This window comes from Gymnogyps californianus, chromosome 1 (genome assembly GCF_018139145.2).
Source record: "Gymnogyps californianus isolate 813 chromosome 1, ASM1813914v2, whole genome shotgun sequence".
Taxonomy (NCBI): domain Eukaryota; kingdom Metazoa; phylum Chordata; class Aves; order Accipitriformes; family Cathartidae; genus Gymnogyps; species Gymnogyps californianus.
This window is the reverse complement of record NC_059471.1, coordinates 21,903,146-21,920,757: the sequence shown is the minus strand read 5'-3', so window position 1 is coordinate 21,920,757 and position 17,612 is coordinate 21,903,146. Positions and strand designations below refer to the sequence as shown.

Genomic DNA, 17,612 nt, shown 5'->3' with positions numbered 1-17,612 from the left:
GTATTTCATAGCACTTGGCCTTTTGAGTCTGGAATACTAAATCTTTGTCTCTGCTTAGTTTTAGATGGGTGGTCTTAAGATATCTGTGCAAGTTAACCTTTGAATTTCATGGTAGCTAAATTAGATACCGCAAAAGGCAGAAAACTTGGTTCAAATGTATGAACAGCTGAACCCATGGTTCCGGTCTATGTTTGTATGTGTGATGACTCATTGATCTTCGCTGTCTACCTATTTTTTTGGTTCGAAAAGTGGAATAAATGTTCTTTTTTCCTTTTTCTACCCCTCAGTCACTTTCCCGAGCTGGAAAGAGAACGTTCATCAGAAGACTTCAGGTATATATATTCTAAGATGTTTGTGTTCTGTATAGCAGAGTGGGGACAATTTATATAAAGACTGCTTTCCAATTTGGGACTGGAAGAAGCCCAAGGGAGCAATGTGTTTGAGTAAAATGCTTTTCCAGCAGGAGCCTCATGCAGAGCTGGTGGGTCGTGCTGGATCTTCTCTTCTGCATAGAGAGATGTTGGGTGAAGGGAGGTGAGGGATAGGCAGTGGCTGGGGTGGCTTGGACGCATGCTAATGCAGTGCTTATTTATAATTGCAGACAACCAAGTTACAAGCTAAGAGTAACCTTACCTCTAGCTAGAGACTGAATGTTACTCTTTGCAATCACTAAGTTCAAACCTGACAAGGAGAAGAAAAGGAACTTCTTTATTAAAATGCTATGTTTTAGTCATTAAACTTGGAAAGAGCTTGATATGGAGGTGTTTCATGTCAAGAGAACCACTCCTTTTTATTCAGAGATTTAATGAGTAGAGGTGATGGGTCTGCCCCATTCTACAGAAAGGAGTGAAAGCCTAGGAGCATTACGCAGTTGTGACTGTAGCATGTTCAGATTAACAGCAAGGGGGGAAGAGCCAGAAAAGGCTCACGTGGCTTTGGCAAACATAGGTAAGAAGCGAGTTTCCACCCAAGAAACAGGTAGGCACTGAATGCTGTTAGCCACTTTCTGATGAACTACGTTAGGCTCCTCCACTGGTCTGTCTCATTTTTGTGATCACCTTTTCGGAAGGTGATATGATATGATGGTGTGTTTCTGCTTTGGCTGAGATTTGATTTCTATGGATGCCTCTTTTTGTTCCAGTATGTTGCTGTTTCCTTCGTTGCCATCTTCTCTCCTTGTATGCTTCTTTTCTACTCAGTTCTGTGGAAGAGTTTCTTCCAGGTACTAATTTGGAGTCCTCAAGCTTAAAATCTTCCAGGGATCAACTTGAAGTAGAACTCGCTGACTAGAGAGGGAGCTTAGGGATATTGATCTTTGACCTATCTTAAAAGCAAGTCACCTTGAAATCAATGTATTTCAAGTACACTTAAAAGCCACTTCTGCTACATCTGTCCTAGGAAGTGTGTTGACACTTGCATCTTGTCAAATACACTTTCAAGCATAACCATTTTGGGTTTCTTGCTGGTGTTCTGAAGAAATTTTCAGCACTTTGTGAAAAGATCATACGAGTAATGCACAATACTTTTACGGACAGTGGAATCTTGTTTTGTTTTTACTTTGCTTCCCAACAAAATAGATGTAGTAGTAAGACTGGAAATGTTGCCACTGTTATGTCTGAATATACTTGTCTTGCTCTGCAGCCAGCTACCTCCTTCTACCAGTGAATCGTGTGAATTTGATGACCCAAGACTGCTGCAAAACATTGAAAATGACCATGTAAGTCTACTCTTTGAATATCATCTCTCTTAAACACCCTATTCTAGAACTGAGTGCTAACCTCTCTGGAATTGAATGCTAAACAAATCTACTTGTGTGATCAAGTCTGCTCTACAAGTGTGTCATGCAAGCACAGAGTGGGGAAAAAGGAAACAAAATGGCTCCCCCAACTCCTTTCTGCCCGCTTGTCTTACTACTGAATTAAAGAAACAATGACATCAATATGGGTGCTAGCTATAAAACAGCTTCATATATGCTAGTGTACGTGGAAGACAGTGTCTTGTAGCAAATGATGGTAGAAATTGTAATTCTTAAAGAAAAACTACTTGGAGTGTTCAAGTATCCATACTGTTAAAATACAGTTTTTAACAGTAATCCAGAGCATTGCAAGGTGGTTCTGGTGTGAGACCTGCTTTAAGTACTGTAGATGTTGGGAATTCCAATTGCGTAAAGGATGCAAGAGATGGGACTTAATTGCAAGCTTAAGCTTAGCCTGAGACTTAGTGGTTAGTGATCTTAGCCTAACTGGTTGTGTCCTAAAGGACCTAGTTCTTAGGAAAGTATCAGTTCATTGCTTATTCAGAAACCATGCAGCTGTGAAGTCTCTGACTGGACACCAGACAATTTAAGTCACTTGCAAAAAAGGTGACCCTTCTGTTCTGCAGAAGCTGTTTCACAGTAGGGGATCTGGGCATTGGCAAGTGCAAACTGAAATGACAAACTCAATTAGCTGATTGCTCTCCTTAGTGTAACTTCTGTAACTGGGCTGGTTAAATTTAGTATGAGCATCTAAAATATAACATACTGTTTGTGTGCAGCAAAGCTGTTCTGGTTTCAGCTAGGACAGAGTTAATTTTCTTCCTAGTAGCTGGTATAGTGCAGTGTTTTGGATTTAGTATGAGAATAATGTTGATAACACACTGATGGTTTTAGTTGTTGCTAAGTAGTGTTTATACTAAGTCAAGGATTTTTCAGCTTCTCATGCCCAGCCAGCAAGAAGGCTGGAGGGGCACAAGAAGTTGGGAAGGGACACAGCCAGGACAGCTGACCCAAACTGGCCAAAGGGATATTCCATACCATATGACATCATGCCCAGTATATAAACTGGGGGCAGTTGGCTGGGAGGGGGGATCGCGGCTCGGGAACTAACTGGGCATCAGTTGGCAAGTGGTGAGCAATTGTATTGTGCATCCCTTGTTTTGTATAGTCTAATTCCTTTAGTATTATTATTGTCATATTATTATTATAATTATTTTTCCTTCCTTTCTGTCCTATTAAACTGTCTTTATCTCAACCCACGAGTTTTTTTTTTCTAATTCTCTCCCCCATCCCACTGGTGGCGGGAGGAGTGAGTGAGCGGCTGTGTGGTGCTTAGTTGCTGGCTGGGGTTAAACCATGACAAAAGCTTTGTTTTCTGTTTTGCTTTACAGTGCTTAAGAAGTTGAAATGCAGCATGGTGTAAATGCCTGAAGGAATATTAATTACTTTGTATGTCACTACATATTCCTCAGGGTGATAGAGCCTGAAGATGGCTCCTGTGCTCTAACCTTCAGGATGGTGGCCCTGCCAGGACAATGTACTGTTTCCTGTGTGGCTTTAGTAATCATCTGCACTAGAAGGACTTCCCACTGCACATCGCTTGCAGCCAAGATTTGAGTTGCCTCCTGTTCTGTTGTGGTCTGTTTGTTTATAAATGGCTACAGTTATGGTTTATGGCAGTTGCTGACTGCAGGTACTCCTTCTGAATGGAAGGCTACTGGTTTAGGTGCAGGCTACAGATAAAGTGTGTTTGAGCTCTTCCTCACTGGCTGATGCTTTAGGCATCTATATAGGAAAGTGCTTTGGTACATTTTAATAGACTCAGCAGAAGGGACATATATCAAACGGGCTATGAGATGGAGTTTCTCATCTAGCCTTGAGAGGGCTCCTTAACTTTGGGATATCTCTAATTCTTTGATCCTCTCTGGGTAGAGCTTCTACTCTGGGAGACAGAAGGAATATTTGCTGTTGTAGCAGGCAAATAAAGGATTTTGGTGGCTTCCTTAAGTATCATGTAGTCTAGACAGCGCAGATAGAAGTATTTGTTCTTTACATGCTGAACTCTTATGTATCAAGTTTCCTTTTGGCTGGTAAGTTGAACAGATAAATACTGTTGTCATTGCACAGTTGACTATTGGGCTGAGCACACTGTGTGAACTCAGCCCTCAGATAATCAGTGGAGAAACTTGTGGCTGGTAAGAATTAAAGTGTACCTTGTGTAGGCCAAAGATATCTTTTGGAGCCTGACTGTACTGGAGGGATGGATGCTATCCACTGACAAGTGGTAATTTAGCACAAGACACAAGAATGCAAGGACTACATGTGACAGTTTGCTTAGGGTGTTCAGATCCATTTGTCAAACTGCATCAGTGAGATGAGGGCTGGATTGCAGGATAGTGGGAGAGGGAAGAGTCACATGTTTCTAGGCCATTAGCTTTTTGCATTAGGTGAGCTATTAAGGTGCATACACTGCTTCCTTCTACCTAAAACTCCTTAGTGTCTTAGTTTTCATAGCTGGTAGATAACTGCAAATGCCATTTACGGATGTCTGACAACATGAAACTGAAGTGTTCTGTCACAAGCTGCCTTGTGGGGTCAGATGGTGCTGTACCTAGCTGGGCAATGAATTCCCTTTAAACATTTGCCCTTTTGCAGCTGCAGTTGTCAATGTACTATGTCTCACAAACACTCAATAAGTGCTCATTGCTCTGGTCTTGAAGATTTTATTTTTTTTTCAATCTAGTCACAAGTGTTAGTTTAGAGCTATCTCAGTGCCAAGTAGTTTTCTTTCCAGGTGGAAAATAAAAAAGTCCTTGTCATCATGAGACAGTATTCCATCTGCTAGGAAGATTTTTTTAGTATCCTGCATGGCCTCTAAATTTCATAGCTCCTCTGCGCCACTGGTTTGTATGGACTGACTGATGGCCAAGTCCACTCTTGAGTAACAGTCAAAGAATTATTGCCCTGCAGGAAGTGTTCCGAAGAAAAATAACTTGTCTTGAAAACATGTGGAGGTTTCACTTGGCTTCTCTGGGATTTTAATGTAGAAGAAAATACCTAGGTTTGTCTGCCTATGCTTTTTCTTTGTAACAGCTTCTGTTGAATGGACTGTGCAGCAGTGCCAAGAGTATGATGCTGGCTTGTTTCTGTAGGGAAAATGGTATAAACTCTTATTAGAATAAGTAAAGATCAGTTACTTTCACAGACTTAAGAGAAAGTTTGGTGAATATGCTAGATGGTCTTTATCTTGGTGCTTGTGATTTACACATGTGCTCTGAGTAAACTCATCATGGAGATGCAAGCCTGTTTGGTGTGGGGTTATTTTTACCCTGATGATACGAGTGCAAGGAAAGAGGTCAAGAAGTGAAAGAACTAATAAACTTGGATCTCATTCTAGACTTCTCTGTCTCCCTGGGTTCTCTCCGAACTTCCTCCACTAATTCCAATCTGTGTATAAACTCTGTGGCCTGCAAATTACCACTTGGGCAAGAAGCAGCAAGCATGTTGTGTAGCTGCAGATGCATGAATTGATTCAGTGAGTATGTGTGATGAGTAGTTAAGCAGCTGGCCAGGCAGAACAGATAACTGTTGTGCTCATGCTGAGCCTTTACCTCGGTGAAAGTGTTCATTTAGATCTCCAACATGTCTGCTTGTTTTCATGAAGTGTATAGGAACTGAGGCTTTTATCCCATCAGCCTTTGTTGAAATGACCACTATTGTCGGCTGGTTCTTAATTGCTTAGGAAAGCAGAACAACAAAAGCATATCACTACTGGAACGAAAAACTGGAATCTAAAATACAGTAGGGGCAAATACATTCAGGTGGTGAGAACATCTGGGAGGCTTTAGTTCAGAAAGTAACTGTTGCCTGAAAACTGTCAAAACATACCGTTTTACAGCTGACAATTAAATTGTTATAGCTTGGTTAGAAATATCTTTCACTCTTCTGCTTTTGCCCTTATTGTGCATGGGACTTCAGTACTTTTGCTCAAGTACAAGGCAGTATCTTTAATTATAGGTCATATTTCAGTGGCTTTGGACAAGATAAACTTGCATTTAACTCTGTTGATATTCAAATGCTGGTTAATGTTTTCTTTGAATCTGTGCCTGAAATATCCTCATCCCCTCTAGTGTTACCAGCTTCACTGTTCTGGAGATGCCCAACACGGCTGGATACTCACACTGTTCTCCAGGTATTTTAATGAACAAAAGAGTAGGAAGTTCACATTTTTTTAAGATGGTAAGTCATAATTCTCCCTGGTAACGAAGTAGATAAGTATTTTACTAGCTGTCCTTGGCAGAATGTGCTACACTTATACAAAGTAGTAAGCTCAAGTTGTTTGACTGTGCCGTAATATCCCATTGGCCATTTTTAGGCCACTTACTCAAAAACCTGTCATTCCTGCTTATCTGGAAATATTATGAATGGAGGCACTGATCTGATACTGCTACAAGTAAAAGGAGAGATGAATAAATATCTTTAACTTCACATGCAACTTTCTTGCAATTTTATCAGGCTGTGAAGAGTTGGCTAGAATAATGCAGTTTCTGTCTTCAGAGTGAGGAGGCACAGATAAGGACATGCATGACAAATGTGCAGATATGTAGCTCTGCAGAGTGCAGCTTGCTCCCCAAAAGATTGAGGTTTTGACTCAGTGTTTTGTTCCCTCTAAATAAGGGAGAACACAAAGGGATGAAGACTTGTGATACAGCTTCCTGACCAGTGGTCTATGCCCTGCTTGATAATGGATAATGCTGTGCCTTCTAGATAGGGAAACTTTGCTTTCAGTGTAGATAATGCTTTGTAGATAACAATACAGAAACGGCTTCCAGAAATATGAGAGTATGTCTCAATGTGTCTGTAGTTCTCAGCTTGTAGGGGCGGTGTGCAAAGTAAGTCTGGCCAGTGGGGTATATCACTGGTGTAGGTGGTTGTACACCGGGTGTTCTGTGGCTCTTTGGAAAAGACGTAAAGAGAAGCAATAGCTTTCACCAGAGCTGTTGACACACAGGGAGGAAAAATGGGGGGAGAAGGCACTTGGAATGAGAGCTACCTGTGGACAGATGAACAAGAGACTAAAATATGCAAACTTTGTTCCTGCTACAGGTAAATAGAGCAAGAAAAAACGGGTGGGAAGAAATAGAGCTGAGCTTAACAAATGAGCAGGCAAGGAATGTCTCTGAGACCATCAGTAAGAATTTGAGTACTAAAATGGTAGAGACTTGCTTTAATAGAGGAAAATAAGTAATAAAGCAGAATCAGTTAACCTGTGGGGCTTCTGTCTTATGCTGGGGTTAAACTTGGCATGGTGCAAGGGATATATCACCACAGAAGCTGTTAATGAGTTTTCTGTTCACAGCTCTGAAGTAGGAATTTGAATGCTCTATCCTGATTCATGCTAGTGCAACAAATACTGTGTTAGTGCTGGAACAATATAGAAAGGAAACAAATGACAGTTGTGTGGAGGAGCTGATGTGATAAGCTGGGCCTCTGGTGATCTCTTGCTATAGAATTGGAAGATTGCCATGTAATACATTGTGAGCTGTGAAAATACCAAGACAGCAACAAATTACGCTGGTGACTTGAAAGCAGAAATATATAGATAGGAAGGATTAAAATCTATGATATTACTGGAGACAGGTTGTTTCTAGCTGATAGATACTATGAAAGCATGTAAGGGGCTAGATGATGTAAGTGTAAGGAGGACATCAAAGGTGTGCAGCAACGGATGCTGAAATGAGAAACTGGCAGGCTGTGCATTTTGAAGTGGAGATAAAACTTTCATTGCTTTCACTGGAAATAATGGAGCAGCAGTAACCTCCTGACCAGTAATTTGCTGTGGACTTAACATTTTGTACACTACTCTCAGATTATATTCCATCTGTTAATTTTCTTGATCACAGCCTCTGCAGTCCAGCATGTCAAAAGCTACAGCTGTTATTTTAGTGGCATGTGACTATACCATTCAGAAGTTTCAGTATGCAAGGATAAAGGTCTTGTGTGAATAACTGTGTGAAACAGTTATTTTGAAAAGATTTATGACAAAGTACATGAAGTAAAGCAAGAATATATGTATTGGATCTTTAGTTGTCTTATTACTTTTTTCTGATATGCTTACTTTTTGTTTACATGTTAACACAACATTTGACAGCTGACATTGTTTTGTGGCTTTCATAGTAATTTATGTCCTACTAATTAAACCTTGCTATTGCCAGTGTATCTTTCTGTTGTACAAGTATGTAGGCTATGTGCACCACATTGAAAAACAAACAAAAACTCAACACTTTTTTCCCTATTCTTAGTCTTGTCCCTGAAATGGGACCTGAGATAGAACAAAACTTTGTTTTTATTTTTGTGACATAGCTTGGTTTGGGGAGAGAAGCATTAACATGTCAGAGCCAGTTGTGAATGCTGCTGGCCTGATTGTGAGAAGTTACATTCTAAGTGTCCCTCTAAGTGGGAAATGGAGGAGTCTTTAATGTCTCAGTAGTTCTATGTAATTAAAAGGTTTTATAAAATAACTGTGCTGCATTTCAGATAGTAGTACTGCATATACTCTTAGAAAAATACATGTAATACAAGTCTCATATGAGAGGATTTTTGGTGGCATGTAGTTTTCACTTGAAAATTTCATTTGAACATTGTAGCCTTTTATCTGTTGTGAAACATTCTGGTGTACACTAGCAGAATAAATTGTGTAGAAGCATCTTTTAGTGAACTATTTAAAAAAACTTGGATCCTGTTTTACTAGAATCTTGTAGGATTATTCTCCATCTGATCTTGGTTTTAATATTACAGTAGTGGGTTTTTGGCCTGACCTTGTGCTAACAGCTCTTGTAATGCTCTTGAATTTGTAGTGGCTCTGTTAAGACAGGGTATATATAAAATACGCTATGCTAATGAAAACTTTAGAAACCAGATGAATTTTTCATATGCAAGAACTCTGTGAGAGTTCTCAAAGTCAGCTAAGGCTTTCTGCAAAGGTAGAACTGCTAAGTTCATGTTTGACTCAGTCACTGGGCAGATGGCTGCTGTGATGCAAGATATTGATGCTACCAACTGTGGATGTTATGGATATAGCAGAGTTGGTGAAAGGGAACATGTGTTCATTTCAGTTGTTTCAGCTAAGTGTCTTAAAGATCTGTGTGAACTGTGAATGAAGTTAGTATGGCAGGTTGTGAGCTGGGCAGCTGAGTACCATTCCTGACTGCTATGAGACTGGAAATGCTGTGCCACAGGCAGGGGTGAAAAGGGGAAGAATGGCATGGGGGACTCCATTTCAAGTAGTCATAGCTGAATTTGCTGATCAGAGGCTTGTGATTTAAGTGCCATAGCATCTTCACTGAGTTGTAGACCTGATGTCTCTTTAAGCACTTTGGCATGGCTGGTGACGATGCAGTCTGAGCAGTGTTTTATATTGTGTTTGCACGATGCTGAACGTGTAGGGACCATTGATCGAATTTCTGCTTGGCTGGATGATATATTCCTGTGGAAGAGCACATGATGTTGCCTTCTACTGGCTAATCAGCTGCTGTCAGCTCTGGATGCTCATCACTAAGGGTGCACTTGCAATGAGTTTAATTCTGGTGTGGTTACTGTCAATCTGTTGAAAAGTGTTGTGGAAGCTACCAAAGTACTATTTCCTGTTGCTTGATTATCATCAGCATCTTGTGGCAGACATCTTTGCATATATGAAGCTTGGGGTGCTACAGAAATAATGCTTTTATATTTGGGGGGATGGGGGAATATTCTGGCTGCCCAGTTCTCTGCAACTTAAGTGGGGTCTTTATCATTAGCACTCTAGTTCATTAATGCTGGCCCTTAACTCTGCTGTATTGATGCTCTGGGACTAAGACAACTACTATAAACAGAGAACAGAATATTTTTTTTTTGTCTCTGGTACCTAAGAGGTCGTCTCAGATTAGTGAACAGCTGCCTCAGTCTGTGTGTAATACTAAACCTGACTCTTCTGATGTCCTGTCTAGCCCACAGCTGTGCACATACAGGAGTTCCTCACTCTGCTGGCTGTGTGTCACACTGTTGTTCCTGAGAGACAAGGAAATACAATAATCTACCAGGCCTCCTCTCCAGGTTGGTTGTTGCTTTCTTTTTTGGGAGGGAAGGAGTGAGGGAGTAGAAGTAGATGGAAGGAAGGTCCAGAAATTTCAGTAAAGGTCATTGATTTTGAAAGCAAGATGTCCCTCATGATGCTAGCAGTAGATGTGGCATCTTCTGTTATCAGTGCATACTGCTTTTGAATGCCTTCTACAAAATTGCCAAGTCCATGATGTTTCTGCAGAGCTAGGCTGGGTTTATGATCCCTTCTGCTCTCGTAAGACCTTCTACTCTGGCCTTTCTGAAGGAGTGAAAAGCAAAAGTAAAACTTTCAGTGCGTAGAGCTGATCTATGGAAGTACTGATTTGTTTTTGCACTAACAGTTACTTGCTTTATTTGGCATGAGTGCAAACTGTTTTTCTTGATCTAGTAGCTTCCCATCTTGCTCTATGCAGATACAAGGTGCTGATACATGACACAACACAACCAAGAGCAGTCTTGGCCATATTTAAGCCTACCTCTCACCCAGTTCTTCCTTCAGGTAGCACAGAGGTATTGAAGGATGTAGGCAGGGCCAAAATGCAGAACAGCAGGGCCCTGCTCCCCATCAAATTTATCTCTGTTACTGAGGATGTTTCTAGAGTTGTTGTAGTGATATATTGTGTGATGAAGCAGCATCATTTCTTTTTTATGGCCTAATAGAGTACCTGAAGAGGAGAGTGAAGAGCCCATGTAAGGCAGCTCTGGTCACAGTGTTTATGAACCATGAGGAGACTGAGGGTGCTGTAGAGACATAAGGGTTGCTTGAGTTGGGCACTAAATCTACCTATATAGTAGGTGTGCTTAATGCCACTTGCTCCTTAATGAGACTGTATAACTACCTGCTAGAGGTAGAGGTGTTGGCTCTGGTTTCAGCTTGGTTATTTGAGCTCTTAATGACACTGCCCAGTTCAGTCTCTAGAAGACAATGCTGTATTCCTATAGGACCTGAACTTAGTGCCTTTACAGCAGGAAATGGATTAAATGCATGTTGTAGGAATTTAGAGTAACATAGCTTTGATCTTGCTTTCAGAACAGGTTTTTCCCCTTTTTCATGTAGAAAAGTATGGCTCTTCCACAACATAGTTTAATGCTTCAGTAATTACAGGATGCTTTGTACAGATTGAATATGAAGTTTGTGTAGTTGATATTGCATGGCCTTTGTAGGACTAAAATGTGAATGTTCTTGTGGAAGTGTGTGCAGAGCTACTACACATGGGGGGAGTACATGAGAAACGGGGCTTCTGTGTTTCAGCGGTGTGGCATATTTAAGTATGGGCTTTGCAGGCCTCTTCTACATACCAAATTAAACTTAAGCTTTTCTTGGCAGATGAAGGGGCATTAGTGAAAGGAGCAAAAAAACTTGGTTATGTCTTCACAGGACGGACTCCACATTCAGTTATCATTGATGCGGTAAGTAGTAGATGTGCATGGCACAGACTGCCAAGCTCATGCAGAGCATAAATGTGTCCTGTGTGGTTCTTGTGAGTTACCCTTTACAGGGCCTTTAGGATGCTACATGCAAAAGGCTTTTGCAGACTAGGAAAAGTTGCCTTACTCTATTTTTAGATGCCAAGTACTTTGCCCTTCTGTGTGGCATGGGCAATAGGAAGTTGCAAGCTTATATGGGAAATGACAGCCGTTGTGCATGAAGAATATTTCCCTTGTCTGGGAAGCACTGATGAGAACACTCACATTAGAAGGAAATTCATGTGTCTGGGAGGTTTTCTGGCTATTATGTTTTACAGCTACTGTGCTTCTAAATGTTTGATTTCTTGTATTAAAATGGAATTTTTCTTCTGAGTAAGATCATCTACAGAAGATGTATCTGCTTAACAAGCTCTGTATGCAGGGGTGCGTAGTTAATGGATTAGAGCTGACGCAGGCAGTCTCAAGTTAGAATGTAGCCCCATGAGTTTAAGTTGCAGTCTAGGCTAAAGCGGCTCCAGATTTACAGAGGTGCAACTAGTAGGGTGCTTATTAAGAATAACGGATGTATTTTTGTCCTTCGTCTCAGGTGCATTCACTTTCAAATTTCTTGGTACACTGCCAAGCTAAGCACTTAAAACATATATCTTTCTAGGATTTGTCACAAACTTTTTACAACTTCTCAGAAAACTGCTGCTTAGTTTAAGGGGAAGAGCTTAGGATGAGCAGTGTCATCTAGAGCTAGCTTCCTCTTCTCTCCTCTGCAGGAAGACCCAGGCCCACCTGACCTAGTTTTATACTCCACACATACCAAGCTGGGAGCATGGTCAGTCTATAGCCAGCAATAAAAGCTATCACTTCCAGAGGTTCCTCTCTCTCCTCATTGCCTGCATCAGTGGCAGTACATGTAACATGAGTTGGAAGTGGCTTTTGGTCTTGGGGGTATTGCTGAATTCATATGTTCCTTGTAGGACGTAACTCTGTACTGCAATTAGATTTTGCTACAGCCCTTTCTTTAACCAAGTGCTACTAATACCACTGGAGTTCTGAGACTCCAGTAATGCCCAATGTTCCTTCCATCTGTTACACAACAAGAATGGCAAAGACAAGGTGTTTTGAAATTCTTTTCCTTCCTCAGGTTGCCCATGCTCAATCACAGCAAACACCTGTTGGTGATAACAGGAATTACTCAGTTAACCATTTTTTGCCACAAAAAAATATAATCTGATGTACTTGTAAATTCAAGTAAAAGAAGTATTAAGGCAGTTCAAACAAAGGTTATTGTAGTACCAAATCTGGATGGCATGTTTATTTTAACTTGGAATAATGCTCACAGTCTGTAATATGTCTCTTAGTTGATAGCTGTTAAGTAAATATGCACCTTAACTTTCAAAGCATGCTTATCCTTCTGGAGTAAGGTATTAGTTCCTTGAAATGGTGTAAAAATAGTAAATGGAGGATGCCACAATACTAGACATGCAACTAAGATTAGAATGCCTTCATTAAATAGGGCTCTACACCACTTTTACCAGGAGAGGGAGCTATTACCACATTTTATTTACACTGGGATGCATACACAAAGGTGTTTAACCAACTTGCACGTTTACACATGTAAAAATATACTGCAAATTATACTTATGATAGTACATGCTTTCTTTTGTAGCTGGGAAAAGAAAAAACCTTTGAAATTCTTAACGTGCTGGAATTTTCCAGGTAAGTTTTCCTCTAATATACTAAATGCAGGGTAACAAGACAACCATTTTTGTAAACATATTATTGAGAATAAAAAGATTCAGCTGATGCAGTAGAAAAGCTGAACTTCCTTAATTTTGTCCTGCTCCTCCATCTCCTCGTTTCTAATATAGGACTAATACAGAGCTTCTTACAAACTGGTGGCTGTTGGCATGTGAGTATGAAGCTCTCCCCTGCCACTCCAGCTCTGGTTGCTTTTTGAGAAGTTGCTGCCCTGGAAGTGTCATTCTATGCCTTATTGATTTCCTGATGTGTCACGTGTCTGCTTCAAGAACATGCTTTGAGATTGAGATTGCACTTTTATAGTGCTTCTGTAAATGACTTGGTTTTGAGTAGGTAGAATCTACAACTGGAGGGCTTTTTGGTACCCCTTTGTAAGAACCACTGCAGCTATGAAAAACTAAACCTTGCAGGCACTCCTGACTTGTCAGGCTAGTTAGGATGGGCACTGCTTGGGTAGCAAGGAACTTTGTGATTAATTGGGCCCCTCAATCACTGTAGATGATAAAAGGTGCTTTCTCTTTGTCAGTTGATAGTTTCGTCAGTGTGGATGGTGCTAGTCAGCAGACTTTTCTGCTGGTTTTTTTTCCTACTCTTACTGTGGCTTAAAGCCTCGAAGTCTTGTTCTCTGCTGTGTTTGAGTTGGCTGGTTCTGCTCTAAAAGAGTATGTAAATCTAAAATCAGGGAAGATTTGGGTAGGCAGCTTTTCTTGTGTCCTGGCTTGCTTTGAAGATTACTCTTGACTACTTTCCCCTTTTCATTCAGCATGTAGCTACTTGTGGGAATATCTAAAAAGGTACTAGAATCTTTTTGGATTTCTGACAAGTTGACTAGTACCCTGGTGTCTGTAGACAGGAGTAGCTGTAGCCTGCATGCAGCAGAAGAAAGCTGTCTTAGCTCTTCCTTGTGTGTAGCAACTTCCCACTTGACCAGTGAGGGAGTTCCTATAATTAGATTTCAAAAAGCATATGGAAGTTTCCCAGTGTCACTAGCTTGCTGCAGAAATTCTGGGCACAACTAATTGCTGTCCTTCCAGATTTTCTTTAGAAAGTCTCAAAAAGGATTGTTTTGTCTGATCATACATGCCAAGAGCTTATTTTCTTACACATGGCTCTTGAGCCCTGAAAAGGGGGTAGATCTCCCAGAGCAGCTTCAGAGGAGGAGTAAGATTACTCTACACTCTGATCTCTTTGTACATATTGGCAAGCAGGGAATAAGGAAGGAGGATGCTTCAGAGTTCTCCTTTTTGTAAGGAAAAGAATTAATGAAACCACATGTGCTTAGGGTTCTCTTGATGAGAGCTGATTTGCTTGCCTCTGCCTCTTACAAGCTGCATTCTTTTTCCAGTGGCTCTTTTAAAGGAGAGATGGAGTGAAATGCCAAAATTGATCTTGGAAAAAAAAGAATAATCCTTGCCTACCTTTCTTTGTTAAATGTCTGTGCACAGTATGCTACTGTTGACCTATATTTTAAAAATATATCCTAAACTTGACTGATGTGCAGCCCTGCTCAGAGGGTCTGACTTTGTTCTACATAATCCCAACTATGTACGTCTCATTAGACCAATAGAAAGAAACCTGTAGGGAGGCCAAGAGCTGGTGTATACCATGATTCCTTTCTATGACATTTCTGCATTCTTTTGAGTTAGGAGGTTAAATAACAGCCCTTGTCAGTGGATGGTTATTTCAAGGTCTGTTATGCCTATAATAGAAACGCATTCAGCCTTAATGATTCCATTTCTAGCGTGAATCCCCAAAACAATTTTGCCTGAGGAATAAGGAAAAGCTGAGAATAAATGTGACTCCCCTTCTTTCAAGAGGATTTTTGTGCCATCTTGCTCTTTTCCAAATTCTTGCACACATTTGGGTGCAAGTCTCTGTTCTGGTTGAGTGCTTGCCAACGGGAGCCATAGGGCTGAAGCTGGAAACAGGCAATTTAGTATTTCTCCTTGCTGTCAAGGATCGTGGGTCTTACGTTACTACTGTTACATCTCACCTGACCTCAGATGCACGAAACACATCTGAGAAAATTCACTGGCTAGAACAGGACTTACTCTTCATCACTATGACTAATGAAAGCAAGTGTTTTTCTTTCAATAGCAACAGGAAGAGGATGTCAGTGATTGTTCGAACTCCAGCAGGACAGCTACGTCTCTACTGCAAAGGGGCTGTAAGTAATTATGCTACCTAATGGAGAACTAATACTACCAGTTACTGTTTCAACAGCTGTGGCTGATGCTGGCATTTCATGTCTCACATAATACCTGTTGGCTTTCTGTTTAGGGCCAAGTGATTTAAGAGATGTCATTCTTCCTCTGACTCTTTTTGCAGGCAGGAAGATTGCTAGGCTTTCTACTACCCAGTTGAAATCCTGAAACTAGTGGGAGCAGTACCCTTTACTTAAGCAAAGTCAAGATTTCACCAAGCTGTGCTGTAGGAGTTCAGGAGCTAGGCTAAATGCTGTTGTCTGAATCTGTTCAAGTGGTTGGCTCGATCTGGCTCTGTCACATCTCTGCACCTGCTGTTATTTGTCATCGTGACTTGCACCATGTTGTGTTTCTGTCTTCACTGACAATGGCAATAACTTACCAAAGTTCAAAGGCTGCAAAACTAGCATTGGCCACAGCCAGAGAGTGGTTCTAATTTCAGTGGAAAACTGTAGAGGTGGCTTTTTGCAACAGGGAAAACTATTTCTGTCTTCTGTAAGGATCTAGTTTACTTGAATTTGTCCTGACGTATAGGTCTGAGTGCACTGCTCTGTTGCTTCAGTTTAACTCCCCTGATTTGATAAAGATGTGCTGGCTTCATGCTGGTGTGATGTGAGTGAAGTAAGCCCAGTCATTGTGCAGTATTTCAAAGTTGTATGTCTAGTTGGAACGCACAGATCTGCAACTGCTTGTTGCTCATACCATGCCTGAGTTCACACTGTTTCTCGGAGTGTGGCACTGGAAGGGTTGGACAACAGGAGAATTTGTAGTAAAAAATTTCATGCTGTCCTGCATATGAGCAGGCTCAGATGTCTAACAGAGCAAAAGGGTTGTAGTAACTAATGTAATCTGGTGTTTTGTCTTGTATGTTCTGCTGCATCCACCACTCATCTAACTGTAAGTTAAGTGCCTATTTTACACAAACTCTTCCATGTTCTGATAGTCATCTCCTGTCCTGTCACTTCCATCATAAATTACCTGGTTTGTGTGCCAGTCTCTAATCAATGATAGATACAGGCCTGTTTACTTAGCTTAAGAATACATGTCTGAGCGAAAGTAGGGTTTCTGTATTTTACATGTGTGTAGCAACTTGTTCTGGTAGTTCCAGAATAAAATCCAGAGACTCTAGATATGTAGGGGTGGTGCTGTATTTTGGTTGCAGCTGTTATCTGGGCCTTTTCAATTGCCCTTTGATTTAGTGATGAAGAAAATTGCTGCAGGAAGAAGGTTATTTGAGAGGTATTTTGTGGTGCAACCTGATCAGTGTTTCTGCCTTCTATGTTTTTAACATCAGTGGGAATCTGGTCTAAAAAGGGTTGCAAGAAGCTCTTCTGCATGGGACTACAGTGTGTACTGAATAAGACCAGACACTTGTGTTGTCTGAAAATCAATATATCTGCTTAGTAATTCAGAAAGGAGTGTTCTATAGTGCCCAGTGATGGGGACCCCTTTATGGAAAGAGGGGAGGAGGGCAGAGTGTACTTCTGTCCTCATTATTTAAAGTGGATGCAGTATCTTTGCCACTGGGCACAATCCAGATTACTTACTCAAACCAGAGTCTCTAAAACCCAAATGTATTACTTGTAAATATGGTCTTGGGTCCTGATATTAGCAAGTCCACTCAGGTTACTTCACTTGAGCTTGTAAATACACAAATGGAAACTTCGTATGTAGACTTACTCTGTTGTAATGAATTTGGTTTTAATAGGATAATGTAATTTTTGAGAGGCTTTCAAAAGATTCCCAGTATATGGAGCAAACACTGTGCCATCTTGAATACTTCGCAACAGAAGGTAAGAAAAACAGCATGTCATGAGAATTCAATTTATCAAAATACTTGCAGTGTGTTCTGCATTATCTAAAGCTTTGCAGTGCCAAGTAAGATGGTTATGAAGATAAATTAAGTGGTGTGTAATCAGCAAATTAACAACTCTAGGATAACTTTAAGCCTAAGGAAGTTTGTGCCCTGCTTCTGTGCGGTTTCAGCAGGGAAGTGGAATTTGGAAGAAAAAGATGGGGTTCTGTGTGCCCATGATGAAGGGAACGGGCATGAGTTGTATTGTCCAGAATACCTCAATTGCTTTGGAGTTAGAGCTGTTTTTACCAGTGTAAAAGTCAGATGACAAGGTCCCTGGCTTTATGAAGCAGAGTGATATCTGAACATGCTGAGAAGCCTGGAAGCCCAAGACATCAAAGATGATCTGAAGCGGTCTGTAAGGCCTTTATGGCTGATGTAACACCTCTGTTCACAAGGAAGTACTTGGCTTTGTTCCCTTTTCTGCAGTAACATAAGATACTTGCATTACAGTAAAACCATGAACCAGTGGTTTTCTTCCTAAATCTGAAAAAATCATTCCTCTTTTAAAAAAAAAAGA

At 40.8% G+C, this 17,612-nt stretch overlaps 1 protein-coding gene across 3 annotated transcripts in view; it reads left to right on the top strand.

Annotated features, from left to right (window-relative positions):
* The window catches only part of ATP8A2 (ATPase phospholipid transporting 8A2), a 334,991-nt gene that overhangs the window by 63,907 nt on the left and 253,472 nt on the right, over positions 1-17,612 (top strand). For all 3 annotated transcript variants that reach the window (XM_050897554.1, XM_050897547.1, XM_050897563.1), the window contains exons 16-22: positions 288-332; positions 1,642-1,717; positions 9,742-9,847; positions 11,181-11,263; positions 12,942-12,991; positions 15,131-15,200; positions 16,946-17,030. In XM_050897554.1, coding sequence (XP_050753511.1) covers positions 288-332; positions 1,642-1,717; positions 9,742-9,847; positions 11,181-11,263; positions 12,942-12,991; positions 15,131-15,200; positions 16,946-17,030 — 515 coding nt within the window. The remainder of the gene's footprint in view (positions 1-287; positions 333-1,641; positions 1,718-9,741; positions 9,848-11,180; positions 11,264-12,941; positions 12,992-15,130; positions 15,201-16,945; positions 17,031-17,612) is intronic.